This window comes from Panicum hallii, chromosome 2 (genome assembly GCF_002211085.1).
Source record: "Panicum hallii strain FIL2 chromosome 2, PHallii_v3.1, whole genome shotgun sequence".
Taxonomy (NCBI): Eukaryota; Viridiplantae; Streptophyta; class Magnoliopsida; order Poales; family Poaceae; genus Panicum; species Panicum hallii.
This window is the reverse complement of record NC_038043.1, coordinates 44,692,976-44,712,421: the sequence shown is the minus strand read 5'-3', so window position 1 is coordinate 44,712,421 and position 19,446 is coordinate 44,692,976. Positions and strand designations below refer to the sequence as shown.

The following is a 19,446-nucleotide window of genomic DNA, read 5'->3' as shown; positions in this document are numbered from 1 at the left end:
TATTATAAATAATTCTAGATTCATCAGGTGACATGGATTGTTGCGATCATATCACAGTCCGGCAGCAGTGAACAGAAGAAAACACACATTAATAATTCTATATATGCACACATCAAGTGCGGGAACACCAGCATTCAACCACGGACTGACGGACAGATGCACGCACCACAAGCGAACAAGTGCACAACAATCTAGCCTTGTCAAAAGTTTATCTTATCCTGTCCGACCAAATGGCCCACTGAAAGATAATGTAAAATATGCCACCCAAGCGTGTGAAGAATATGTTGAAGAAACCACTCATTCCAGATGAATGTAGTGCTGCTGTAAATGACACCCACAACAATTCAGCATACAAAAAAATGCTGTAACGCGAAGGCATATATGTACATGTGCAAAGATATTCCAAAGCATCCAGGCCAAACAAACATCTCATATTCCCAAAGGAGGATACACACCGACGCTGCTGAAAGCAGATGCAAGTAGCCACCACCATCGCATGCTCGTAAAGCACTGTACCAAACAAAAGCAGCAAAGCAGCTTGGTTCCGCTCCAACACCCAGCAGGGTACTCTACTCACCAGCACAAGCAGGCCGTGCTTACTCCTCATACCTGAAGATTCTGTTGTCTGTTGATCTGGAATTGCACTTCATATGATCCATATCGGCTTTGGCAGGCACATCGCTCGCAGACTCACAGTACCTAGCTACAGCATACAAGGCTGGCTAGGTACTGGAACAATGATAAAGGAGGCCTTTATCGTTATGCCGAGCATCAACCAGGCACATGGGGTGTTTGCAGAACCGTTCCCCCTTTCGTTCGTGGCTCCATTTTCTTTTGTCCCCTTGGTAGAATCGAAACTAACACAGAGCAGCACTGTAGATAATGCATGGTCCCTATCATATCAGCTGCAGCTAGCATCTTCTGAAGATTTAAGTAAGCTCCAGATGCAGATGTATCGCTATTATGTACTGAAATGTGATGGATCTATGAACTTCACCCTGATTTTGATGTAGAGAATACAAAGGAATTCCTCGGGTTCCAATTCCTGAGCATAACAAGTCCTGATGTTAAAAGCATAAATTTGTAGTTGTAGGAAAAGGAAATTGATGCTGAAAATACTTGGCATCTGACCAGATGATTATAGCAGACTTAAGAATCTGGCGTTGAATCTATGGAGAAGTTACTATAATAAAAAAAATTACGAAAGTATTATTTGAGGCGATTTAACAACCTGAAGAACTGAACTAGCCTCAAGACTGTTAACCTCAAGACTTGCATTACAAAGACTCTGAACAATGTATATCCTTAAACGAACCTATAAATCTGAAGGAGTTGATCAATGAATGTCTCATAAAGGAAGCTCTGTGAATGTGAAATTTAGGGTGATTTATTTGGGTATACATTAGTATGGCTCTTTTAGCACAATCTGCCAGAGATGTGAAAGTAACTATGATGACTTGGCTGGTACAATTTTGAACACTATGCAAACATCAAGTCAACTAAAGTGGTCGACATACTATAGGCACACGGTTGGCTGGCAATTTCCTTGTTGTCCACATACTGTCTTGCCTGATGCAATAGAAAGTTCAGAATAGATGCTGCGGCAAGGGCAGCTAATACTCTTCACTGAGAAACGGAACATCAAGCTACTTGAAAATTCAATACCCAAAAAGATGCATAGCAATAGTCTGAATGCAACTTACTCTATTGTGGAGTGGAAGCACATGTATCAGAAAGCATGGCAAGTGAAGCAGCCACTCAATGAACTGATTTGGCCATTCTTGCTAAGCTGTGCTGTCTTTTTTGCCTTCCTAGAGCCTTTTTCATCTTGCTTTGCTGTTGCTGCATCACGCTCACGCATCACCTGTGCTTTTCTTTGAGCAGACTTGAGGGTGTTCAAAATCTTGTCCAGCGAAGATGATCTTTTCTTCTCGAGCTTAATCTGATATTATTATAGAAGCGGGGGTACGAAGGAGGGTCAAATAGATCAAATGTTATAGTACAAATAATACTAACATCAATTCAGTTAAAAATAGCGCAATACAATTAGAAATAGAGCAAAGAACATACCACTAACTTCTGAATTGCTGCCTCAGCTTTTGCCTTTTGAATATTCTCCCATGCGGTAATTTTTGCATCCTCTCTCTCAATCCTTATAATATTGTAGGGAGTTATCAGATTTCATGATTTGTGGGCATAAATATACATTGAAAATTAAAAAAGGTATTGAGAAATGGTAAAGGCTTGGACACATATTATAACAGATAAGCAGGACAGGAGACTTCAGGACACATAATAATAATTGAAAATTAGGTTTCAGGCACTACGTTATTAAACTAGTGACTCAAAAGAATACATATGCACCCAAGAAAAATGTTCATCAAGCTGCAAAACAGCTGAATATGTAATGATCCCTTACTTAGATATGCACTTTGCTTCGGCAAAGCCCCAGGATGAAGATTTTGATTCAACTGTCTTTTCCTTCCACTCTATTACGTTTGTTGAATTCTTGTTAGATGACCGTGTTACATTTTTCTTTGACCACCTAGTCAGAGTCACTCGATCATCCATCTGAACATCCCTGATCTCAAGATCCGAGAAACAGCTCTCACTCTCTTTGACTTGTTGCATCGACAGTGAACAGGTAAATGTTGGTCTGTTGGGCGAAGAGGACCTACTTAGCTCTGGGCTAGTTTGAGTTGCAGCATCTTTCCTGGAAATCATCGAGGCAAAAGTAGTAGCTGAATCTTCTGTGATTTCAACCTGCTCACCTGAAAAGAAATTGAACGAAAAGGTAGCAGATGAAGATTTACCCTCTTTTCAGTATACAAAACACACGTGTAACTTTCCATGAAGATCTTCTGTGCAAAATAGGATAAAAGAACCCTCAACATATTATTGCCAAAAGCCTGTTTTTTATCATGCAATTCACATGGGATTTCACATTGCCTTCAGCAAACATGACGATAACTCAAACAAAGTGTTTTTTTTGTCAACTTACTACCAAATCATATTGTGACATTGAATAGTAAGTAAAATGGAATTAAAAAACAATGATGCATATGTACTTTGCGCACAGGAAATAATTTCTAAATACCTTGGATAGATTCTCGGGTGCTAGGCAATGAAGCAGATGACTCAATGGCAGCATCTAATCGACGACGAACTCTGGAAGATCGAATAGCATGAGATCCACCATTTGGTGGATAAAACCTGACATTGCTTCCAATGGTGGTTTCATCACCAGCTGGTCTACCCGAACACGTTCCATTTGCATTTTTCCCTCCACAAACATGTTCCGGCATTAGTACTCCTGCCACGAAAGGTGAATTTGATGTAATAGGTCCAGCTCTCCCACTGTCAAGCACCGACACTGAAGAAACAGATGAATACTGTCCGCCAAGTCTTCCCGGAGGTCCCAAGGGGCCACTTTTAGACTTTGGTCGCCGAGCATGAGCAACCGTGCTTCTTCCAAGAGCTTCACTGGAATTAGGACTGAAGATCCACCTCTCTGCGTCCTCCCATTTTGAGGGCAATGTCCTCCCATTGCTGTAAGGAAATGCCATGCTGCTCCCAGGGTACCTCCTACTTCCTTTGGAAGGATGCGGCACTCTCTCAGAGCACCACCCTTTCTGGAACCCCAACACTGATGCACGGTGCCACGGATAGTTCGGTGTTCCAGGACTATGAAACACGTCTGACCTGATGTGTGATGCTACAAGTCCCTTGTTCATCAAACCCACACCACCAACCACGAAATTCGGTGAAAATGTGGCTCCATGGAACCCAGGGCTACCGAAGTCGAGCGAGGCTGGTCGCTGTTTTGACCCCTTCCTACCGTGCAAAAGAACAGTAGCCTCCGTTCGGTGCCGCTGGTTGTGGCATTCTGTCGAACAGCGTACAAGCATACAAAAATTGACAACTTCGCACAACCCAACCAATTGAGGATTCAAAACTAACACAGTACCTGGGGTGGAACGGCCTGCCGGATTTTTGGCCGGTTCTTGTACCTTCGCCCACTCCTCTTCCTTCACCCCGCACAGCACCTCCTCGTCGTCCTGCCGCTCCGTGAAGGCTGCAGAAGCTTATGAACACAACTCGTTTTAAAGGCTGTCAGGTTGCTCTCAGGCCGATTGAGACACTAGTAAGAATCCAAAGTGTGAGCTGGTTACAGCATTGTGCTTACCACTGGAGGAGGAAGTGGCCAACCCATCTGTCTCCAGATCTGTGTCTGGGTCACCATCTGGGCGCACGAACCCAGCCAAAGGCTGCAGCCACCATCATCATAACTTCAGTGATTAAAAGTAAATCTCAAGAAAGGAGAAAAGGGTGAAGAGAATCCAGTGGCGCCCATTTTATCATGTCAGAAAAGGCACCACAACTTTTTGTTGCTAAACAGACTGTTGCTAAGGATCCAGGATGGTGAATTGGTGATGATGACGATGTCTATCGCTCAAGTCAAAAATATTCGGGCCCTCCTGCTTTGTCGATTCCGCTGCTAATCTATTCGTCTTGTACCAGTTGCTCCTTGCACATCCCATCAAAATGCCCTCTCTTTCTGAAAGGGTTGCGGTCACCTGAGACAGGCTATGGGCGACCTAGATCTGCATGGCGCCATGATGCCACACTGCCACAAGCCACCAGCTAGTTAAAGCTTCCCATTGGTGATCGCATCTAAGTGTTGAAGATTTAGCCTTTTCATTATAAAAGGTGATCGCCAGCTCAAAATTTGTGAACCTTTATCTTGCTCATGGCGCTCAACGCAAGCATCATTTGGTACCGAAAAAAAAGAAGAATTGTCCACGGCCCATGGATATTCTAAAGGAAAGCGCCAGAAAGGAAAGGCTTAGCAAAGAAGATGCAGAACCAACCGAGTCGCAGCCGAAGGAGTCGCAGCAGCTGCTCCCGCCGCCGCCCGTGGAGCTCGGCGAGTAGCCGTCTTCCACCTCCATCCCCCACCGTCGGCGGCGGCGCCGCATTGGCCTCTCCGGCGCCGACACCACCTCCTCCCCTTCCTCCTCCACCACCACGCCGCGAAACCCAAGCCCGGAACCGCCGCCGCCGCCCCGCATTCTCTCGGAAAACAAAAGAAATCCTTCTAGCCGCTGAACTCGCTCAATCGCCGTCGGCAGCGCATTGATAAGCGGCGGGTGAGGCAGCGGGGGCAGCGTGAGGTGTCGCCGTTTAATAGAGGTCGCTGGGGCGGACTGCGACGTGGAGGCAGGAACGGCATCCCGAGGAGGGAGGCTGGCACGAGGTGAGGGGCGAGGGGAGGTGAACTGAGCTTCAAGAATGTCGCGTGATGACGCGGTTGACTGGCAGCTTCCGGATAATTTTTGGGGTGGGTTTGCTCGGATCGGCGCCCACGTCCGTGCTGCCCGTGCTTGGTCCCTGTGCAGCGGCGTGGCACCGGCGCTGGAATGTTGCCTGGGCTCGCCGCGCAGGGTAACAGCTGCAACGGCGAACTGTACAGCTGGTGTAGCGGTTACCCGAGCGACAGTCCTGGATCCGGTACTGAATGTGACGATGTCCCCCGCCCTCTAGGCCATCTTCATTACACTTCGTACCCTGCTCAGCTGCTGTACAAGGCAACGTAGTTGACAGTTCGTTTCTGGTAAAACTCTGCGTCGAATCCGACGGTGGCAGTTGGTACGAGCACAAGAAAAAATTCAGGCATCGGATTCTGACATTTCAGTGCTTACGAAGTCAATCCCTAACCATCATCAGTCCATCACGATCGAGTGTTTAATCGCCGCGACTTCGATGACACGGTAGCCCTTATCCCCGACGGTTGGGGCTGGGGCTACCCTGCACCTGCTTCGGCAGTGCGATGGCCATACGACGGCCAAGCGGTGGAGTCGGTGGCGGAGGCGGACGTGCCCGCGGTCCCCCTTGCCGCTGCAGCTGGCTGCGCCCTGCTGGCCCGGCGCCCGCGGCACCGGGCCGCCTCCTGACTTCCGGAGCCGTCGCTAGCAGCTCGCACATGCATGGAATGGAAACGCAAGGTGAACGGTGAACCCCTCGCCGCCCGGTTACCCGCGGCGTCGGCTGTGTTAAGCACCGGCGGATTCGGAGCAGATGGCATCCTGTTTTGCGTTTTCTGAAGTGGGCGAGGACATCCTGTTCCTGCAGTCAGGCTCACAGGGCAATGGTGATTGAACGAACAATGGCTATATTCTATTCCTCGAGGGCAACCTGCCAACAGATGCCGAGGATTTGAGTTGATATGGTTCGTCGAACATCTCGTTGGTTGCGCGTAGGGAAGACGAAGGTTCCTAAGATTTTGTATAGAAGCGCACTAGGGAGGTTGCGGCGTTGCGCGCTGCCGAGCCAAGGCAACCCAATCATTTCGAAAGAAAAAAAGATGGTAGCGATGAACACGCACCAACCATAGAATAAGCTAGAGCCTAGTTTTCAGGGGACTGTGAGCATACGACAGTGCAGCAGCCTATCCTTAGCCAAATAAACTAATAGTAATTCACTCAAAAATGGAGCGATTCAGCTCTAGTTTTAGCAAATTTAGGTCTCAGCTCAGGGTCTAGCCTGATCCTAGCTTCGCCCCTGCCTTTATGTTGTTTTTGCAGTCGGCGGGGCACTGGTCGATTTTGGCGTTTTACCACTCTTTGATCGCTCTAGTGCCTGTTGCTTGGTCGTTGGGCGACAGTGGTCTGTTCTTTGCTTGTAGAGACGAGGTGGTCGCTCCCTCTTCGTGCAGTCTCGTCTTCAAGCTTGGGTAGTGTCTCGTCTCTCTAATAGGATTGGACTTGCTTTGGATGGTCTTACGCTCCGTCAAGCCTGTAGTTTCTTGTTTTCGTTTTTGGTGACAGGTTGTTGCCGACCTTTGTGTTGTAGCATTTGTTCGCGTGTTAGCCTCTCTTTAGGTTTGGTTGTCGTGCCTAGTTCTTGTATTGTCAAACTCTTCTCCTTAATAAAATGTTTGCTCAGGGAAGTTTTTTTTTAAAAAAAAAGAGAACACAAATCATGTGGCTACTGATTTTCGGATATATTGTGGTCAATTTTTCTCAACAGCTCACAGGCTATTTCAATATCCGTCCAGAATAACTTAAAGACTCTTGTTTGAGCCGAGAAATAATTCAGAACTTTTTTTTGCGAGGAGAAATAATTCAGAACTTGGGCAGCACAACCCAATGCTAGGACCACGCTGCGAGCACAGCCTGCAGCACCCTCCCGTGAACGAACCAATCAGCACGCCCTCTCGTGAATGAGTACGCGAGCTCGTCAGCCATGGCGAGCCTATCGCGCAACAGGATGTCGAGAGGGCGCTCCCGGCACTCGCGTATGGACCGAGCTACCGGCCTCGGCGCTGGAGCGATCGACGACAACGCGCGTGATTGCGCGCGAGGACATGCAACCAGCCAGAGTCCCACAGTCCCCCTGATGCTCAGTCCCATCCGCCCACCGGCCCCGTCTCGTCCCCCTCGCACCCCTTGACCCGATCTACACGGCAAAGCCATGGCCCAGGCGCGAGGAGGTGACGATCTGGGAGAATAATTGCCTCGCAATCTGATCGCAATTCGCAGAACAATGGACGATTTCACAGCAGCAAATTCTGAACGGCATGCAGCACGGTGCGGCTGCCCAGGATAGAGATACCCCGTCGACCAACTTTCACCTATCATATACCAGCTAGTCTCGGCCGTATTGGCACAGGACATTTACACTTTGACTGCCGCACTGGCTGCTCAGTCGCACGCTCTTTGTGCCGGCCTGCTTCTCTCCTTCGGTCCTTCCCGTTGTCGTCTCGTGGCCACAAAGGCACCAACCACAACAGCACGCAAACACCACGAGCAAGAAATTCAGATGAGACGCAAGCCGAATCAAGAATATAAACGTCCTCGGCCTCTGAAAGCGTAGGGGGCTGAAAGTAATTGGCAATTAGATGCTTGCAAAATGGAATCGTATACTGTACTGCAGCAGCTGTAATAAAGTTCAAAGGAGAGGACAAGGGGCCAACCAGTTCTTCTACTCTAGTCCGCCGCCCGCTGCCGCGCAGTTTGCTACGCCGATTGAGTACCTGCTGGAAGCCTGGCAATGGATTCCGCCAGCGGGGAGGTCGCTTTCGAGTGCGGCTGCTTCCTGCTGTACAGCGACGGCCACGTCGAGCGTACCCGCGACATGGACACCGTGCCGGCCTGCTTCGACGCCGACACGGGCGTCACCTCCAAGGACGTCGTCGTCGACGCCGCCACCGGCCTCGCCGCGCGGCTCTACCTGCCAGCCATCCAGACGGCGGCGCCGTTGGCGTCCGAGCCCGGCGGCGGCGGCGCCGCGACGAAGCTCCCCGTCCTCGTCATCTTCCACGGCGGCTACTTTGTCGTCGGCTCGCCCGGCTGCCCCGACTTCCACCGCTACGTGAACTCGCTGGTCGCCGCCGCCCGCGTCGTCGCGGTCTCCGTCGACTACCGCCTGGCCCCCGAGCACCCGCTCCCCGCTGCCTACGACGACTCCTGGGCCGCGTTCAGCTGGGCGGCGTCCGGCTCAGACCCGTGGCTGTCTGACCACGGCGACCTCGGCCGCGTCTTCGTCGCCGGCGCCAGCGCCGGCGCCAACATTGCCCACAACATGGCCATCGCCGCGGGCACGAGCGCAACACCTGTTTTGGCGCGCATCGAAGGCGTGATCCTGCTCCACCCTTCGTTCTGCGGCGAACAGAAATTGGAAGGCGAGGCAGAAGAGTTCTGGCGACCTAACAAGAAGAGGTGGGCGGTCATCTTCCCCGACGCCAGGGACGGATCGGACGACCCGAGGATTAATCCGATGGCTGCCGGTGAGCCGGGCCTGGCGAAGCTGGCAGGCAAGAGGCTGTTCGTCTCCACGGCGTCGGAGGATCCGAGGGCGCCAAGGGGCCGAGCGTACTGCGAGGCCGTGAGGGCCAGCGGTTGGCCGGGGAAGGTGGAGTGGTTCGAGTCCAATGGCGAGGGACACGCCTTCTTCGTCTTCGATCACGGCAGCCACGAGGCGGTTGCTCTGATGGATCGAGTGGTGGCTTTCGTTGCTGGCCACTGATTGACCTCTAGGCAATTAAGGTAGCAGGGAAGTGGTACTCGTGAATCATATGTATGCAAGTAGTTTCAAAAACTCAAAATGATATCCATATTTTATCAAAAAAATTCTAAGTTGCGTCATATTTGAAATATACAAATTCTGCCAAGTTTATTTTGGTGTCAAAAATCTTTTGAATTTTGTCAAAATGTGTGATATCGAAATAGAGTAAACGCAAACTTCTCATCAAAGTAGAGTAGGGGAAAGTTCGCAAGGGAATACTTCCCCCCCCCCCCCCCCCTCCTGTCGAATTGTAAAATGCACTTTGCACTTATAACGAAATAGAGGTAACCTAAACCGTTAGTTTAAATAGATAGGGGCAAAATCATTAATTTCAAAAAATACAGGCGAAGTCACAATTTGAGACAGGAAGGAGGGCAAGAATGCAATTCCCCTAGAAGTTAATATTGAATACATGTTCTTAAATTAGGGGGGGGGGGGCAATTTTTGTAACCTCTGAGTGCTAAATTTATTTACATACTTATTATTATGTCTTAAAAATACTAACTTCGTGCCCCTCGTGCCATACGGACTAATTTATTTTTTAACCTTGGTGGCCTCGAGTTTTAAGAAAACGTGGGCCAACTTGCATCTGTAGCAGCACTACATACACAGGTATAGACAAAGTTTTCTAAGGCAAGTGCACCGGTACGAACACTAAATAAACTCGCCTACTTTAGATCGACTCCATCAAAAACACGCGAGCACGAGGATCACCTCCATCAACAGACAGACACGGAAGCAAACCATTTGTCGAAGGCATGAGCACCGTTCTGGACGGTCCGAGAAGCCTCTGAATAAGCAGCCAAGCCCAACTAACCACACGAGGAAACCCCGCGCCACGGATAAGAAGTATGCGCGGCGCAAGGGGCATTGCCTGAGCATGCGAGCGGCACAGAGGATTTCCGGCATCCGCCACCACCAGTGCACTACCGGACCGAGCTGCCACTGCAGGTAGCCAACTACCCCGGCTACCGGACGAACGGCCGTGAAGCTGGCAAGCGCATGATTGAGCGCAGAACATGTCAGGCAACAACGCCAAATGTCGCAACAGACACTAGTGACAGCTCAGTTGCGCGACCTAAAGGGCAGAGTATATTATAAAGGGAAAAATTCGGTTTACCTTTCAAATTATCCTAAAAGTTTAATTTTCAACCTTAAATTATAAAATCGGATAAGAGAGACCATCCAACTGTTGAAATTGAGCAAATTTAACTCTTAGCGTGGTTTTGGAGGTGTCGGAGGTGGTTTTCCATTTTATGAAAATTAAAAATATTCAAATTTGAACAAAAAATTCATAAATAATTAATTTCAAATTTAAAAAATACGAAATGAGTATCAAAATTTTTCTAAAAATATAACCTATCTATGGCACTATACTTGTCAGGATTCCTTTTTATGTTCATAGTATTTAGTTGCTTATAGTTATGCCTATTATTTTTGATAAATAAGATTCAAATAGAGCAATAATAGGTAGGTTACATTTAAAAAAAATTGGTACTAGTTTCATATTTTTCTGATTTAAAATAAATTAATTTTAATTTTTAGTCTAATTAGAATTTTTAATTTTTTTAAATTATAAAACCACGTTCGAAACCATCCTGAGGGTCAAATTTGCTTGGTTTCAATAGTTGGATGGTATCTCTTATCCGGTTTTATATTAAAAATCAGACTTTTGATGTAACCGGATTTTTCCCGCATACGAGAGTGGCGTGCTCCGAGTGCGCAGGGGGGCGTCTGATCAAATACTGCAGAGGAAGAGGAAAAAATTTTAGACCGTAGCAGCCCTTCTTCCAGTCTTGCACGCCGCCGCGCAGTTTGCTCTAGTCGCCGGGCGATGGATTCCGGCAGCAAAGAGATCGCCTTCGACTGCAGCTCCTTCCGACTGTACATGGACGGCCGCGTCGACCGTAACCCCCACCGCATGGAAACCATGCCCGCCGGCTTCGACGCCGCCACGGGCGTCGACTCCAAGGACGTCGTCATCGACGCGGCCACGGGCGCCACCGTGCGGCTCTACCTGCCGCCTCTCCAGGGGGCCGCGACGACCAAGCTCCCGATCCTCGTCTTCTTCCACGGCGGCTACTTCATCGTCGGCTCGGACGCGGAGCCCATGTACCACCGCTACGTCAACTCCCTGGTCGCCAGGGCACGCGTCGTCGCCGTCTCCGTCGAGTACCGCCTCGCGCCCGAACACCCGCTCCCGGCAGCCTACGACGACTCCTGGGCCGCGCTCGAGTGGGCGGTCTCCCGCGCGGACCCGTGGCTCTCCGACCACGGCGACCTCGGCCGCGTCTTCCTGGCCGGCGTCAGCGCCGGAGGGAACATCGTCCACAACATGGCCGCCGCCGTGGGTGCGAGCGGCTTGCCCGCCGTCGAACCAGCGCGTATAGGAGGCGTGATCGAGCTCCACCCTTCCTTCTCCGGTGAGCAGAAGATGGAGGTTGAGGATGAAGCGTTCTTTCAAGCTAACAATGACAGGTGGAAGATCATCTTCCCCGGCGCGACGGGAGGCGTTGACGATCCAAGGATTAACCCGACGGCGGACGGCGCGCCGAGCCTGACGAAGCTGGCTGGCCAGAGGCTGCTCGTGTGCACGGCGTCGGAGGACCCGAGGGCGCAGAGGGCACGGGCATACTGCGACGCGGTGCGGGCCAGCGGCTGGCGCGGGAAGGCGGAGTGGTTCGAGTCGGAAGGCGAGGGCCACGGCTTCTTCGTCCTCAACCCCGGCACCAGTACGGCGGTTGCTCTGATGGATCGTGTGGTGGCTTTCCTTGCTGGCCATTGACCGACCAGCGACCTCAACCTCAAGTGTTTGTCGCTGCTTGCTACTACCTACAATACATTCCAGCGCTGCTTTGATGTCCTATGTGTGTGTTTTGTTGGAATAACATCGTCGCCATTGATGCAAAAACGAATGGAGCGAAACCTGCTTCCATTTGGAAGGACGAAGCAACCATTGTTTATGTTCAAAAGGTGTGTGATTGGGTTGTGCTGTGCAGATTTATTTATTTATACCCATCAACTGCGTGTACCAAGGACTATGCTTAATTTGATGGGCACCACGAACAACCAAGTGTGACGTCAGCGGGTGATTCCCCTGCAGTCATCCGAAATATGACTACGAGTCTGTTTGAATGCGCTTAAGTTAAAGTGCTAAACTTTAGCATATATTAGTATTTATATTTTTATTAGATCCAAACACCCATTACGAACAATAAACAATAGGGACATACAGCAGAGAGGAAACACCTAGATAAGGACATCCGTCATCGTGCAGAATGCTGAATGCAGCTTTTATGTGGCAACAATAGTTGTTCCAAGATAAAAGAAAGCTAACAATTTTTTATCAGGTAAAATGCATCAGATCGAAATAAGAAGGATAGCAGGGAGCAAGATCATTTTTCTTTCTGGAGACAACATGATCGATTTTTGGTGATGAATAAGAAGTGTGCTGATCTAGTCACGCAGATGGGACATTGTTTATGCCCATGATTGATTGAACTAGCCCATCATGTTTTATGCCTAAAACAAACTATCAACTCACAACAGCTAAACAACTATCAATGAGATAGGCACAAGATCACGGACTAGGGAGTACGAGAATACGAGCTTATCTGTGTCTGCATATGAAAATTATCTCTAAGTTCATAACCACCAGTGGAAAATAAAAGTGAGAAATCAACTTCCAGTCTGGGAAATCGAGACTGGAAACTTCAAGCTACATGAATATCAGGACGTGCAAAATCAGTCGCTAAATGAAGCTTTGGATTTCAGACGCAAGTACTGATTCACAAGAAAAGATCATGGGATGGTATTTCAAACATTTCCTACCAGGTGATTCCATAATGATAATAGTTTAAATTAATGGGAAGAATGATGTTGATTTTCATTGTTTGTTTCAAATAAGTAATAAAAATCCAAAGTTGCATACGACAAAAAAGGGATACATGTTACTAACAATCCAAGGCGTGCCTATATGCTAATCATATGCTTACTCCAAGGGATCATGTTACAAACAAAACAGCTTGAAACCATAATAATACAAAACATAAGCACATGGAAGGATAGTAACCATATAACAAAACAGAGCCAATACAAGCTAACAATAAGCTCTTTTCTTACTAAGGTTCCATGAGTAATATCCGCATAAGAGTTCTGCAGCATAGCTAGGGAAGTGACTATTTCATCACTACTTACAATGTAGGCAAGGAATCACAAACAGGTAAAGCATGCCTAACAACACAGGCGAACAATTTCATTGTAGAAGATAGGGAAATCATTACTCAGCTATCAGTAGTAGCAAACGGATCATGTGAAGGCCCCACATCATTGCCAATGGTTCTCTGCACCAAGCGCTGCAAGTCAGCCATAACCTTATGTTCCCGCTTCGCCTTCTCCTCGTAGTTAAACATAGCCAGCGCCCTCTTATCCTCAGCACTGTAAACTTGGTTTTCCTTCCTGATACGGATAGCATTCATCCTCTGGTGTCTACTTCCACTCATCACATACCCCAAATCCTCAAACTTCTGAATCTCCTCTGCAGACAGACCGACCTCACCACGTCGTGGAATACGCTTGCCTTGCTGAACATACTGTGCGATAGCATCACCTTCACCAGGCCTTAGTGCACCACCATAGCTAATGTGCCCTTCTGCACGTGGAAGAGGCATTGGCCCAACAGGCATATCATTCTCCAAGGCAGCTTTCTTCTGGGCCTCAAGCATTTCTTTGAACTTGATTGCTTCCGGATCAATTTCTGGCTCCTTTATTTCTTCATCTTCCTTAACATCAGGATTAGCATCAGAAGGTAATGATTCTTCAGAGTCTGACCGCTTGCTCCTCTTCCTCTTTGAGCTCTTACTCTTTTTGCTACTGTCCATGGGGCTATGGTCAGAATGCTCCGCCTCCTCGGAGCTTTGCTCAGATGCTGTATCCTGGCTCTTCTTCTTCCTCCTGGAGCTCCTACCCCTCCTAGATTTCTTGTGCCTCCGTGACCTCTTCTTGCTCCTCCTATCCCTAGAGTCCTCAGAATCAAACGAGCCCTCCGAATCATCGTTGCTCTCGCTTTCCTCGTCACTCTCAGAATTGTATGAGCGACGGCGATGGCGGCGCCGACTCCGCTTGCTACGGCGACTGCTCTTTCTCCCTTTCCGCTTCCTCATAGAACCCTCAGATTCGCTGGACTCGGATAGGCTATCAGACTCACCAGACTCGGACCCCGAGGCATCCTTGCTGTCCTCCTCGCTTGCCTCCGGCGAGCCCTTCTTCTTCGGGGATTCCTTCTTCTCCTCCTCCACGTCGCTGTAACCGTAGTTCTCCTCGTCGCCCTCGGCACGAGGCGGGCTGGGCGTAATGTTCCAGATGCACCGCTTCTTGCTCCTGCGGAGCTTCTGGCGCTTGATGCGGCGGTACTCAAAGTAGCTGAGGCCCTGGAGTTCCGTGTCGTTGTCGTCGTCGGAGGCGGACCAGGCGCCCCCGCCGCCGCGGACGGGGGGAACCCGGTCGCGGTCCCGGCCGCGGTCGTTGTGGTACGGCGACCACTGGCGTCGGCGATCGCGGTAGGGGATGGGGGAGCGGTCGTCACGGCGCCGGTCGCGGTTCGGGCCGGGGGAGCGGTCGCGGCGCCGGTCCCGGTACGGGCTGGGGGAGCGGTCGCGGCGGCGGTCACGGCGCGGGGAGGGGGACGCGGAGCGGCGGCGAGGGGATGGGGAGGCGGAGACCCTGGAGCGGCCGGGGAGACGCACCACGGCGGAGGCGAGGCGCCGCTCCGAGCGGGACATGGCGGCGGCGGAACGCCGGATCGGGGTGGGGTCGTGGGGGGATGGGGATTTGGGTTGGCGACGCGAGGGTTGCGTCGGGGATCTGTGGAGGTGAAGGGTGGCGAGCGAGGAGTCGGTTCGATCTGGTCGGGCGTCAAGGATTTGGGCTTTCTGGGCCTTTATGAGGGCCTAGTGAGGCCAGAAAAACACGTGTTTGTCGTTCAGGCCGTCAGGTGCTGATGGGCTTAGATTCTTTTCTTTTAGGACGATGGGCTTAGATCCGAAAAAGCAAAGTTGGCGGGTGGGCTTCGGGTACAAGTAGGGAGAGGATATTTTGAGTGGGCTGCTATATATTTATCCCATGAACACCCTAGTTTTTTTTTAGCGGCATGAACACCTAAGTTTCCACGGAGGAACTGTGAAGTTTATAGCCTAATTTTCTCCCCTAGAAGGCATGTTCGTCAAAGGCATGGGTTTCTTCAGTTTAACAGGTCCATGCTCTAGTGCCATTGCCTGATTGTGTAAGTTCAACTCTAATCTTGAATCGGAAGCTTGAAACTGGAACTGGACCAAAGAAATTTCAGTTCTGCACTTCATCTGCATCCGTGCGAAAGAGCCTGACTACTTGAGCAGTGTAATTCTGCACGATCTCCTGGGCCAGCTTCCCGTGGGATCTGCCGAGCCAGGATTCCAGGACCAAACCGCCGCCCAGCGAGTGCCCGGACCACACTCGATCGCCGCCGCGCTTTCAACTGTTGAAGCACCGCCCCGGTGACCAACCGTCGGTACGTCCGTCCGTCAGTTAGCCCTCACCGGCGGGCGGCCGGCGCGGCGGCACCACCCCACACCCCACGCACTGATCGGAGGCGTCGCCATTCATTCAATGCCGCGCACCTAGAAATTCCAACGACCGGGTACGCGATCCCGCGCGCTGCCGGCCCTGCAGTACCGCCGCTCTGCAGCCCTCGATGGCTGTCTGCCGGTCGCCGTCGCCGGGCGCGCCTAGATGGGGGCCAACCGGCGGAGTAGCCGCGCAGGCTAGCTCGGCCAGAGCCGGCCCATGTGGCCCTTCGCTTGGTCGGGCAGCAACACTGTGCTGCCTGCTGCCCCGGCTCCTTGTACTAGCGAGTACCGAGCTGCAGAGACCCGAAGCTGAGTACTGGCTGACAGGGACGAACAATCGGGCCATGACCTGAATGGTGGTGGATGTTCTTGCGCAAAACATATCGGGAACTAAACTTGCAAGACACTCGGAGTGGCATTGATTTTTCCAGGAAGATCTTGTTACTGATTGGTCATGGTGGTCACGTGACTGCTGGAAATTGTTGGATTGGACTGTGTTTAGATTTCAACTTTCAACTCGATCTGATATGGATGTGCATTATTGCACTAACTGCAGCTGTATTAACTGTGGAAACAGATCGCGAGAATGATGGCGTACAGTGCAGGTGTTGGGCCAAAATCCCGCGGCCCGTCGCTGGTAAAACAGTGACTGCTCATTGACTTCACAGAGTGGACAGAGAGAATGTTGGTGTAACTGGGAGTGGGGAAAAAAAATCTAGTAAGAATGAAATGAATGCCGTCATGTCACTGATCTTATTAAGACACAGGTGCCTCATGGTGAAATGCTCATGGGCAGAGACAAACACCACAGGACACAAGATTAGCATGGAGGACCAGACCTTGAGAAAAAAGGTCTCACAATAATCCTTTTGTTTTGGCGACTGAGAATCTCTCGTGTACTATTTGTAGTCGTGGAGCTGTCTGAATAACCTGCAAAGTTACATCTTGCTGTGGCCCACATTGCGTCATTTTCTCCTCTAGTCTTCCCCCACGTATTATTCAAAGGGACATATACTGATGTACCCATCAAGCTGGTCCGTTTGTTCGCCATTGGTCGTTCAGGTGCATGCATCCTGCCCAGCATGTCCTTTCGCGAGGGCAGCATCCACCAGCCTTCGCCCCAGGCAACTCCAACGAGGGTTGGTGCACGGCACAGGCCCAGATCAGGGCCGGCCCCCACGCGACGATCTCGATAGATAGGGGACTTAAAGCAGGCCATTATTTGGACGATGAGAAAGCTACGGGTGCTTATTAGGCCTGTGCGCGGGCGCCCACATGTCATCCCTCTCTCTCGATGTCCAAATCCAAACCAAATGTTCCGAGATCAGGCAACCATCGCAAGGCCGGATGTGACATCTTTGTTCCTCCTCGTCCGTTTACATTTCTCTGGACGCGGATTGGATGCAACTCTACATGTAATTACACATGCAGATGGGTGGCTCATATAGACGCACTTGTGATCATTTTCTTATCCTGCTCATCTCAAGACCAACAACTAAATGTGAGCCAGCAGAAAGATCGTGCGTGCCTCAGAAACAGTAAAAAGATTAGTTCCATTTTTACAGGCGGCGCGACCTCATTGGCTCTGCGGAAAGCACGTTCAACAAAACCTAAAACAAAACAAAAGGGGGGCGCCAAAGGATCGAGCAGCAGCTGAAAGAAAGATCGCAGCGACCGAAGGGGGGGGACCGAGATCAGGTTGGTCGCGGGGAGATACGGGCGCCGTCCGCGCCCGACCTGGTGGTGCTGGTGGCGCGCTGCTGCTATTCCGAGTCCGTGTTCCAACGCTGCCTCCCGCGCCAGTCGCCCCGCGCTCGCTCGCTAGTCTCGGGCTCTCGGCGAGGAGGGATGCACCTCCTGCAAGATCTCAAGCGAATCCTGTTCCGAGCCCCAACCCCGCCCCCCGCGGGGCCGCCCCGGCTCCCGGCCTGGCGCGTGTCCGCGGCGACGGCGACCGGGCGCCGGCGCCGACCGGACGCTTTCGAGGCGGCGGCCACGCGCCGCGCATCCGGAGGGGGATCCATCCAGGTGGCGGCGATCCGGTAGTCGCCGTGCTGACTCGCGGGTCGCCGTCCTCTGCTCCTCCCGATCAGCAGCTGAGACCGTGCGCGGCGGCGGCTGCTGATTTGCCGTTCCCGCTGCCGACAGCCGATGGGCTGACGACGAACTGCTAGCTAGCCTAAGAATATTCCGGCCGCGTGAACAAATTTACAATGCAGAGAACCGGATCGATTTTTAGCGGTCGGTCGTAGGCTCGTAGCTTGAGGATCGGAGTTTCTAGGAGACCTCATCAGAGCCGCGAATTGACATGCGACGATCGAAAAGACGTGGATATGTTTTTTTTCCCAGTAGATTTGTAGCATCTCTTTAGACGTCGATCGATCAGCTAGCCTGTAGCGCTCCGTTCATCGTACGTGAAATACTCTTTCTTTGGGAGAATCATCTAGCTGCTGGTGCTACCTTCTCCGATTCACTGCTAACCTTTTCTTGCCTGTAACCACTGCACATTTCTCGGCTCTGCTCGCGTGGCACCCACCCGTCGTCTTCACCGCAGCGGATCTCAGCGTCATCATCGGTCGGCTAGTCCCCGCTCCGTTTTGCTTGCATGCCCATGCGTCATAACTCATAACTTGGGGCCCAATGCGCACAGTGACATGCCCACCGGCCGTCGGTTTTTTTTTTTGAAAGGCCGGCCGTCGTTTTGTGTGGATAATAATAAAACTACAGGAAGTGCCGTCAAAAAGATACATACCGTCGAGAACGGCGACCTGCTGGGCAGGGGAAATTCATGGCGGGGGTCGCAGCTCTAGTGGTCCAGGATAACACAATCCAGCATGGCTTGCTGTTGACCTAATGGGGGCAGAGAAATGGTCATCGATCAGCGGCAGCTCTGTTTCAGTTTCAGCAAACCAAGCATGCCCTGTTTCTGCAAAGCTTGTTTAGGTCCTAGACTATTTCGTTGGTGCTGATGGTACAAAAGGAGCGATGCCAAAGCACAATGATTGAGCATCACGAACCCCACTATAGCTACAAGATCAGCGGCGGATCTCCGAAACGCTTCTATATTTACGTGCCGCGGCCATGGGACGCTTAAAATTTTGGCAATGCCGCGCGGTCCGCGGCCGATCACGGCGCTGATACACACGCCGCGAGCCAGCATTACCGAACAAACACTGTCCGCGGTGGGGCCCCTGGCCAGGTCTTAATTCCGCAACGGCTTCGGAACAACCGCAACTACCTCGCCGGGCACCAGACTCTTGGCCCTGAGTATTCAAGGCCGGCCGGGCCGGCGGACACCGCCACATGCGGCGGCGCAGCCGCGCCCGACACAAACGGTCGCGCGACCTGCACTGCACCTGCATGCCCAGGCCCGCCGCGGCGGTTGATGTGCGTTTTACCGTTGCGGCGGCGGCTCGCGATTTGTAACAGCGGAAGATGATTGCTTCCATGGACCGGCCTGCGCGCGAGCGATCGGCGACTGCATGTGGTGGGCTCTGGTGGGGCGAAGGCATGTACGGACCGACGTGACGAGAGGGAGGTAGAGGCCGGATCGGGCGCCGGCAGCTAGCGGCGACCGGCCGGAGACACGGCCACCGTCTCCATTGATGGACGGTCAACTTTGCTTGTCTTGTCATCGACCGGTCTGTCAGGTCGCTTGCATGCGCCGATGGAGGAGGGAAAGGACGGGTGGTTTCTTGCCCTCAGGGGCGCATGCCAACGAAATTTAAGGATCAGAGACACTGTGGTCAGTGTGGTGTAGACTGCGAATTGAAGCGTG

At 51.3% G+C, this 19,446-nt stretch overlaps 4 protein-coding genes across 4 annotated transcripts; 2 read left to right on the top strand and 2 right to left on the bottom strand.

Moving 5' to 3' along the window:
• Positions 1-192: 192 nt before the first annotated feature.
• On the bottom strand, positions 193-5,087 carry LOC112880664. The gene is made up of 8 exons (XM_025945397.1): positions 4,872-5,087; positions 4,187-4,268; positions 3,968-4,075; positions 3,098-3,886; positions 2,420-2,771; positions 2,071-2,152; positions 1,704-1,942; positions 193-1,045 (listed from the first exon to the last, which is right to left on the bottom strand). Exons 1-7 carry the CDS (start codon positions 5,070-5,072, stop codon positions 1,730-1,732), a joined length of 1,827 nt encoding a protein of 608 aa, XP_025801182.1. The 5' UTR covers positions 5,073-5,087; the 3' UTR covers positions 193-1,045; positions 1,704-1,729.
• A 2,107-nt stretch (positions 5,088-7,194) lies between these two features.
• LOC112881821 (tuliposide A-converting enzyme b1, amyloplastic-like) lies at positions 7,195-9,175 on the top strand. Its single transcript, XM_025946701.1, has one exon. The coding sequence runs from the start codon at positions 8,053-8,055 to the stop codon at positions 9,025-9,027; it is 975 nt and encodes a 324-aa protein (XP_025802486.1). The 5' UTR covers positions 7,195-8,052; the 3' UTR covers positions 9,028-9,175.
• A 1,602-nt stretch (positions 9,176-10,777) lies between these two features.
• On the top strand, positions 10,778-12,125 carry LOC112881660 (2-hydroxyisoflavanone dehydratase-like). Its single transcript, XM_025946451.1, has one exon. The coding sequence runs from the start codon at positions 10,901-10,903 to the stop codon at positions 11,849-11,851; it is 951 nt and encodes a 316-aa protein (XP_025802236.1). The 5' UTR covers positions 10,778-10,900; the 3' UTR covers positions 11,852-12,125.
• A 950-nt stretch (positions 12,126-13,075) lies between these two features.
• On the bottom strand, positions 13,076-14,956 carry LOC112882743 (NF-kappa-B-activating protein). The gene has a single exon (XM_025947869.1). It carries the CDS (start codon positions 14,844-14,846, stop codon positions 13,350-13,352), a length of 1,497 nt encoding a protein of 498 aa, XP_025803654.1. The 5' UTR covers positions 14,847-14,956; the 3' UTR covers positions 13,076-13,349.
• Positions 14,957-19,446: the final 4,490 nt, after the last annotated feature.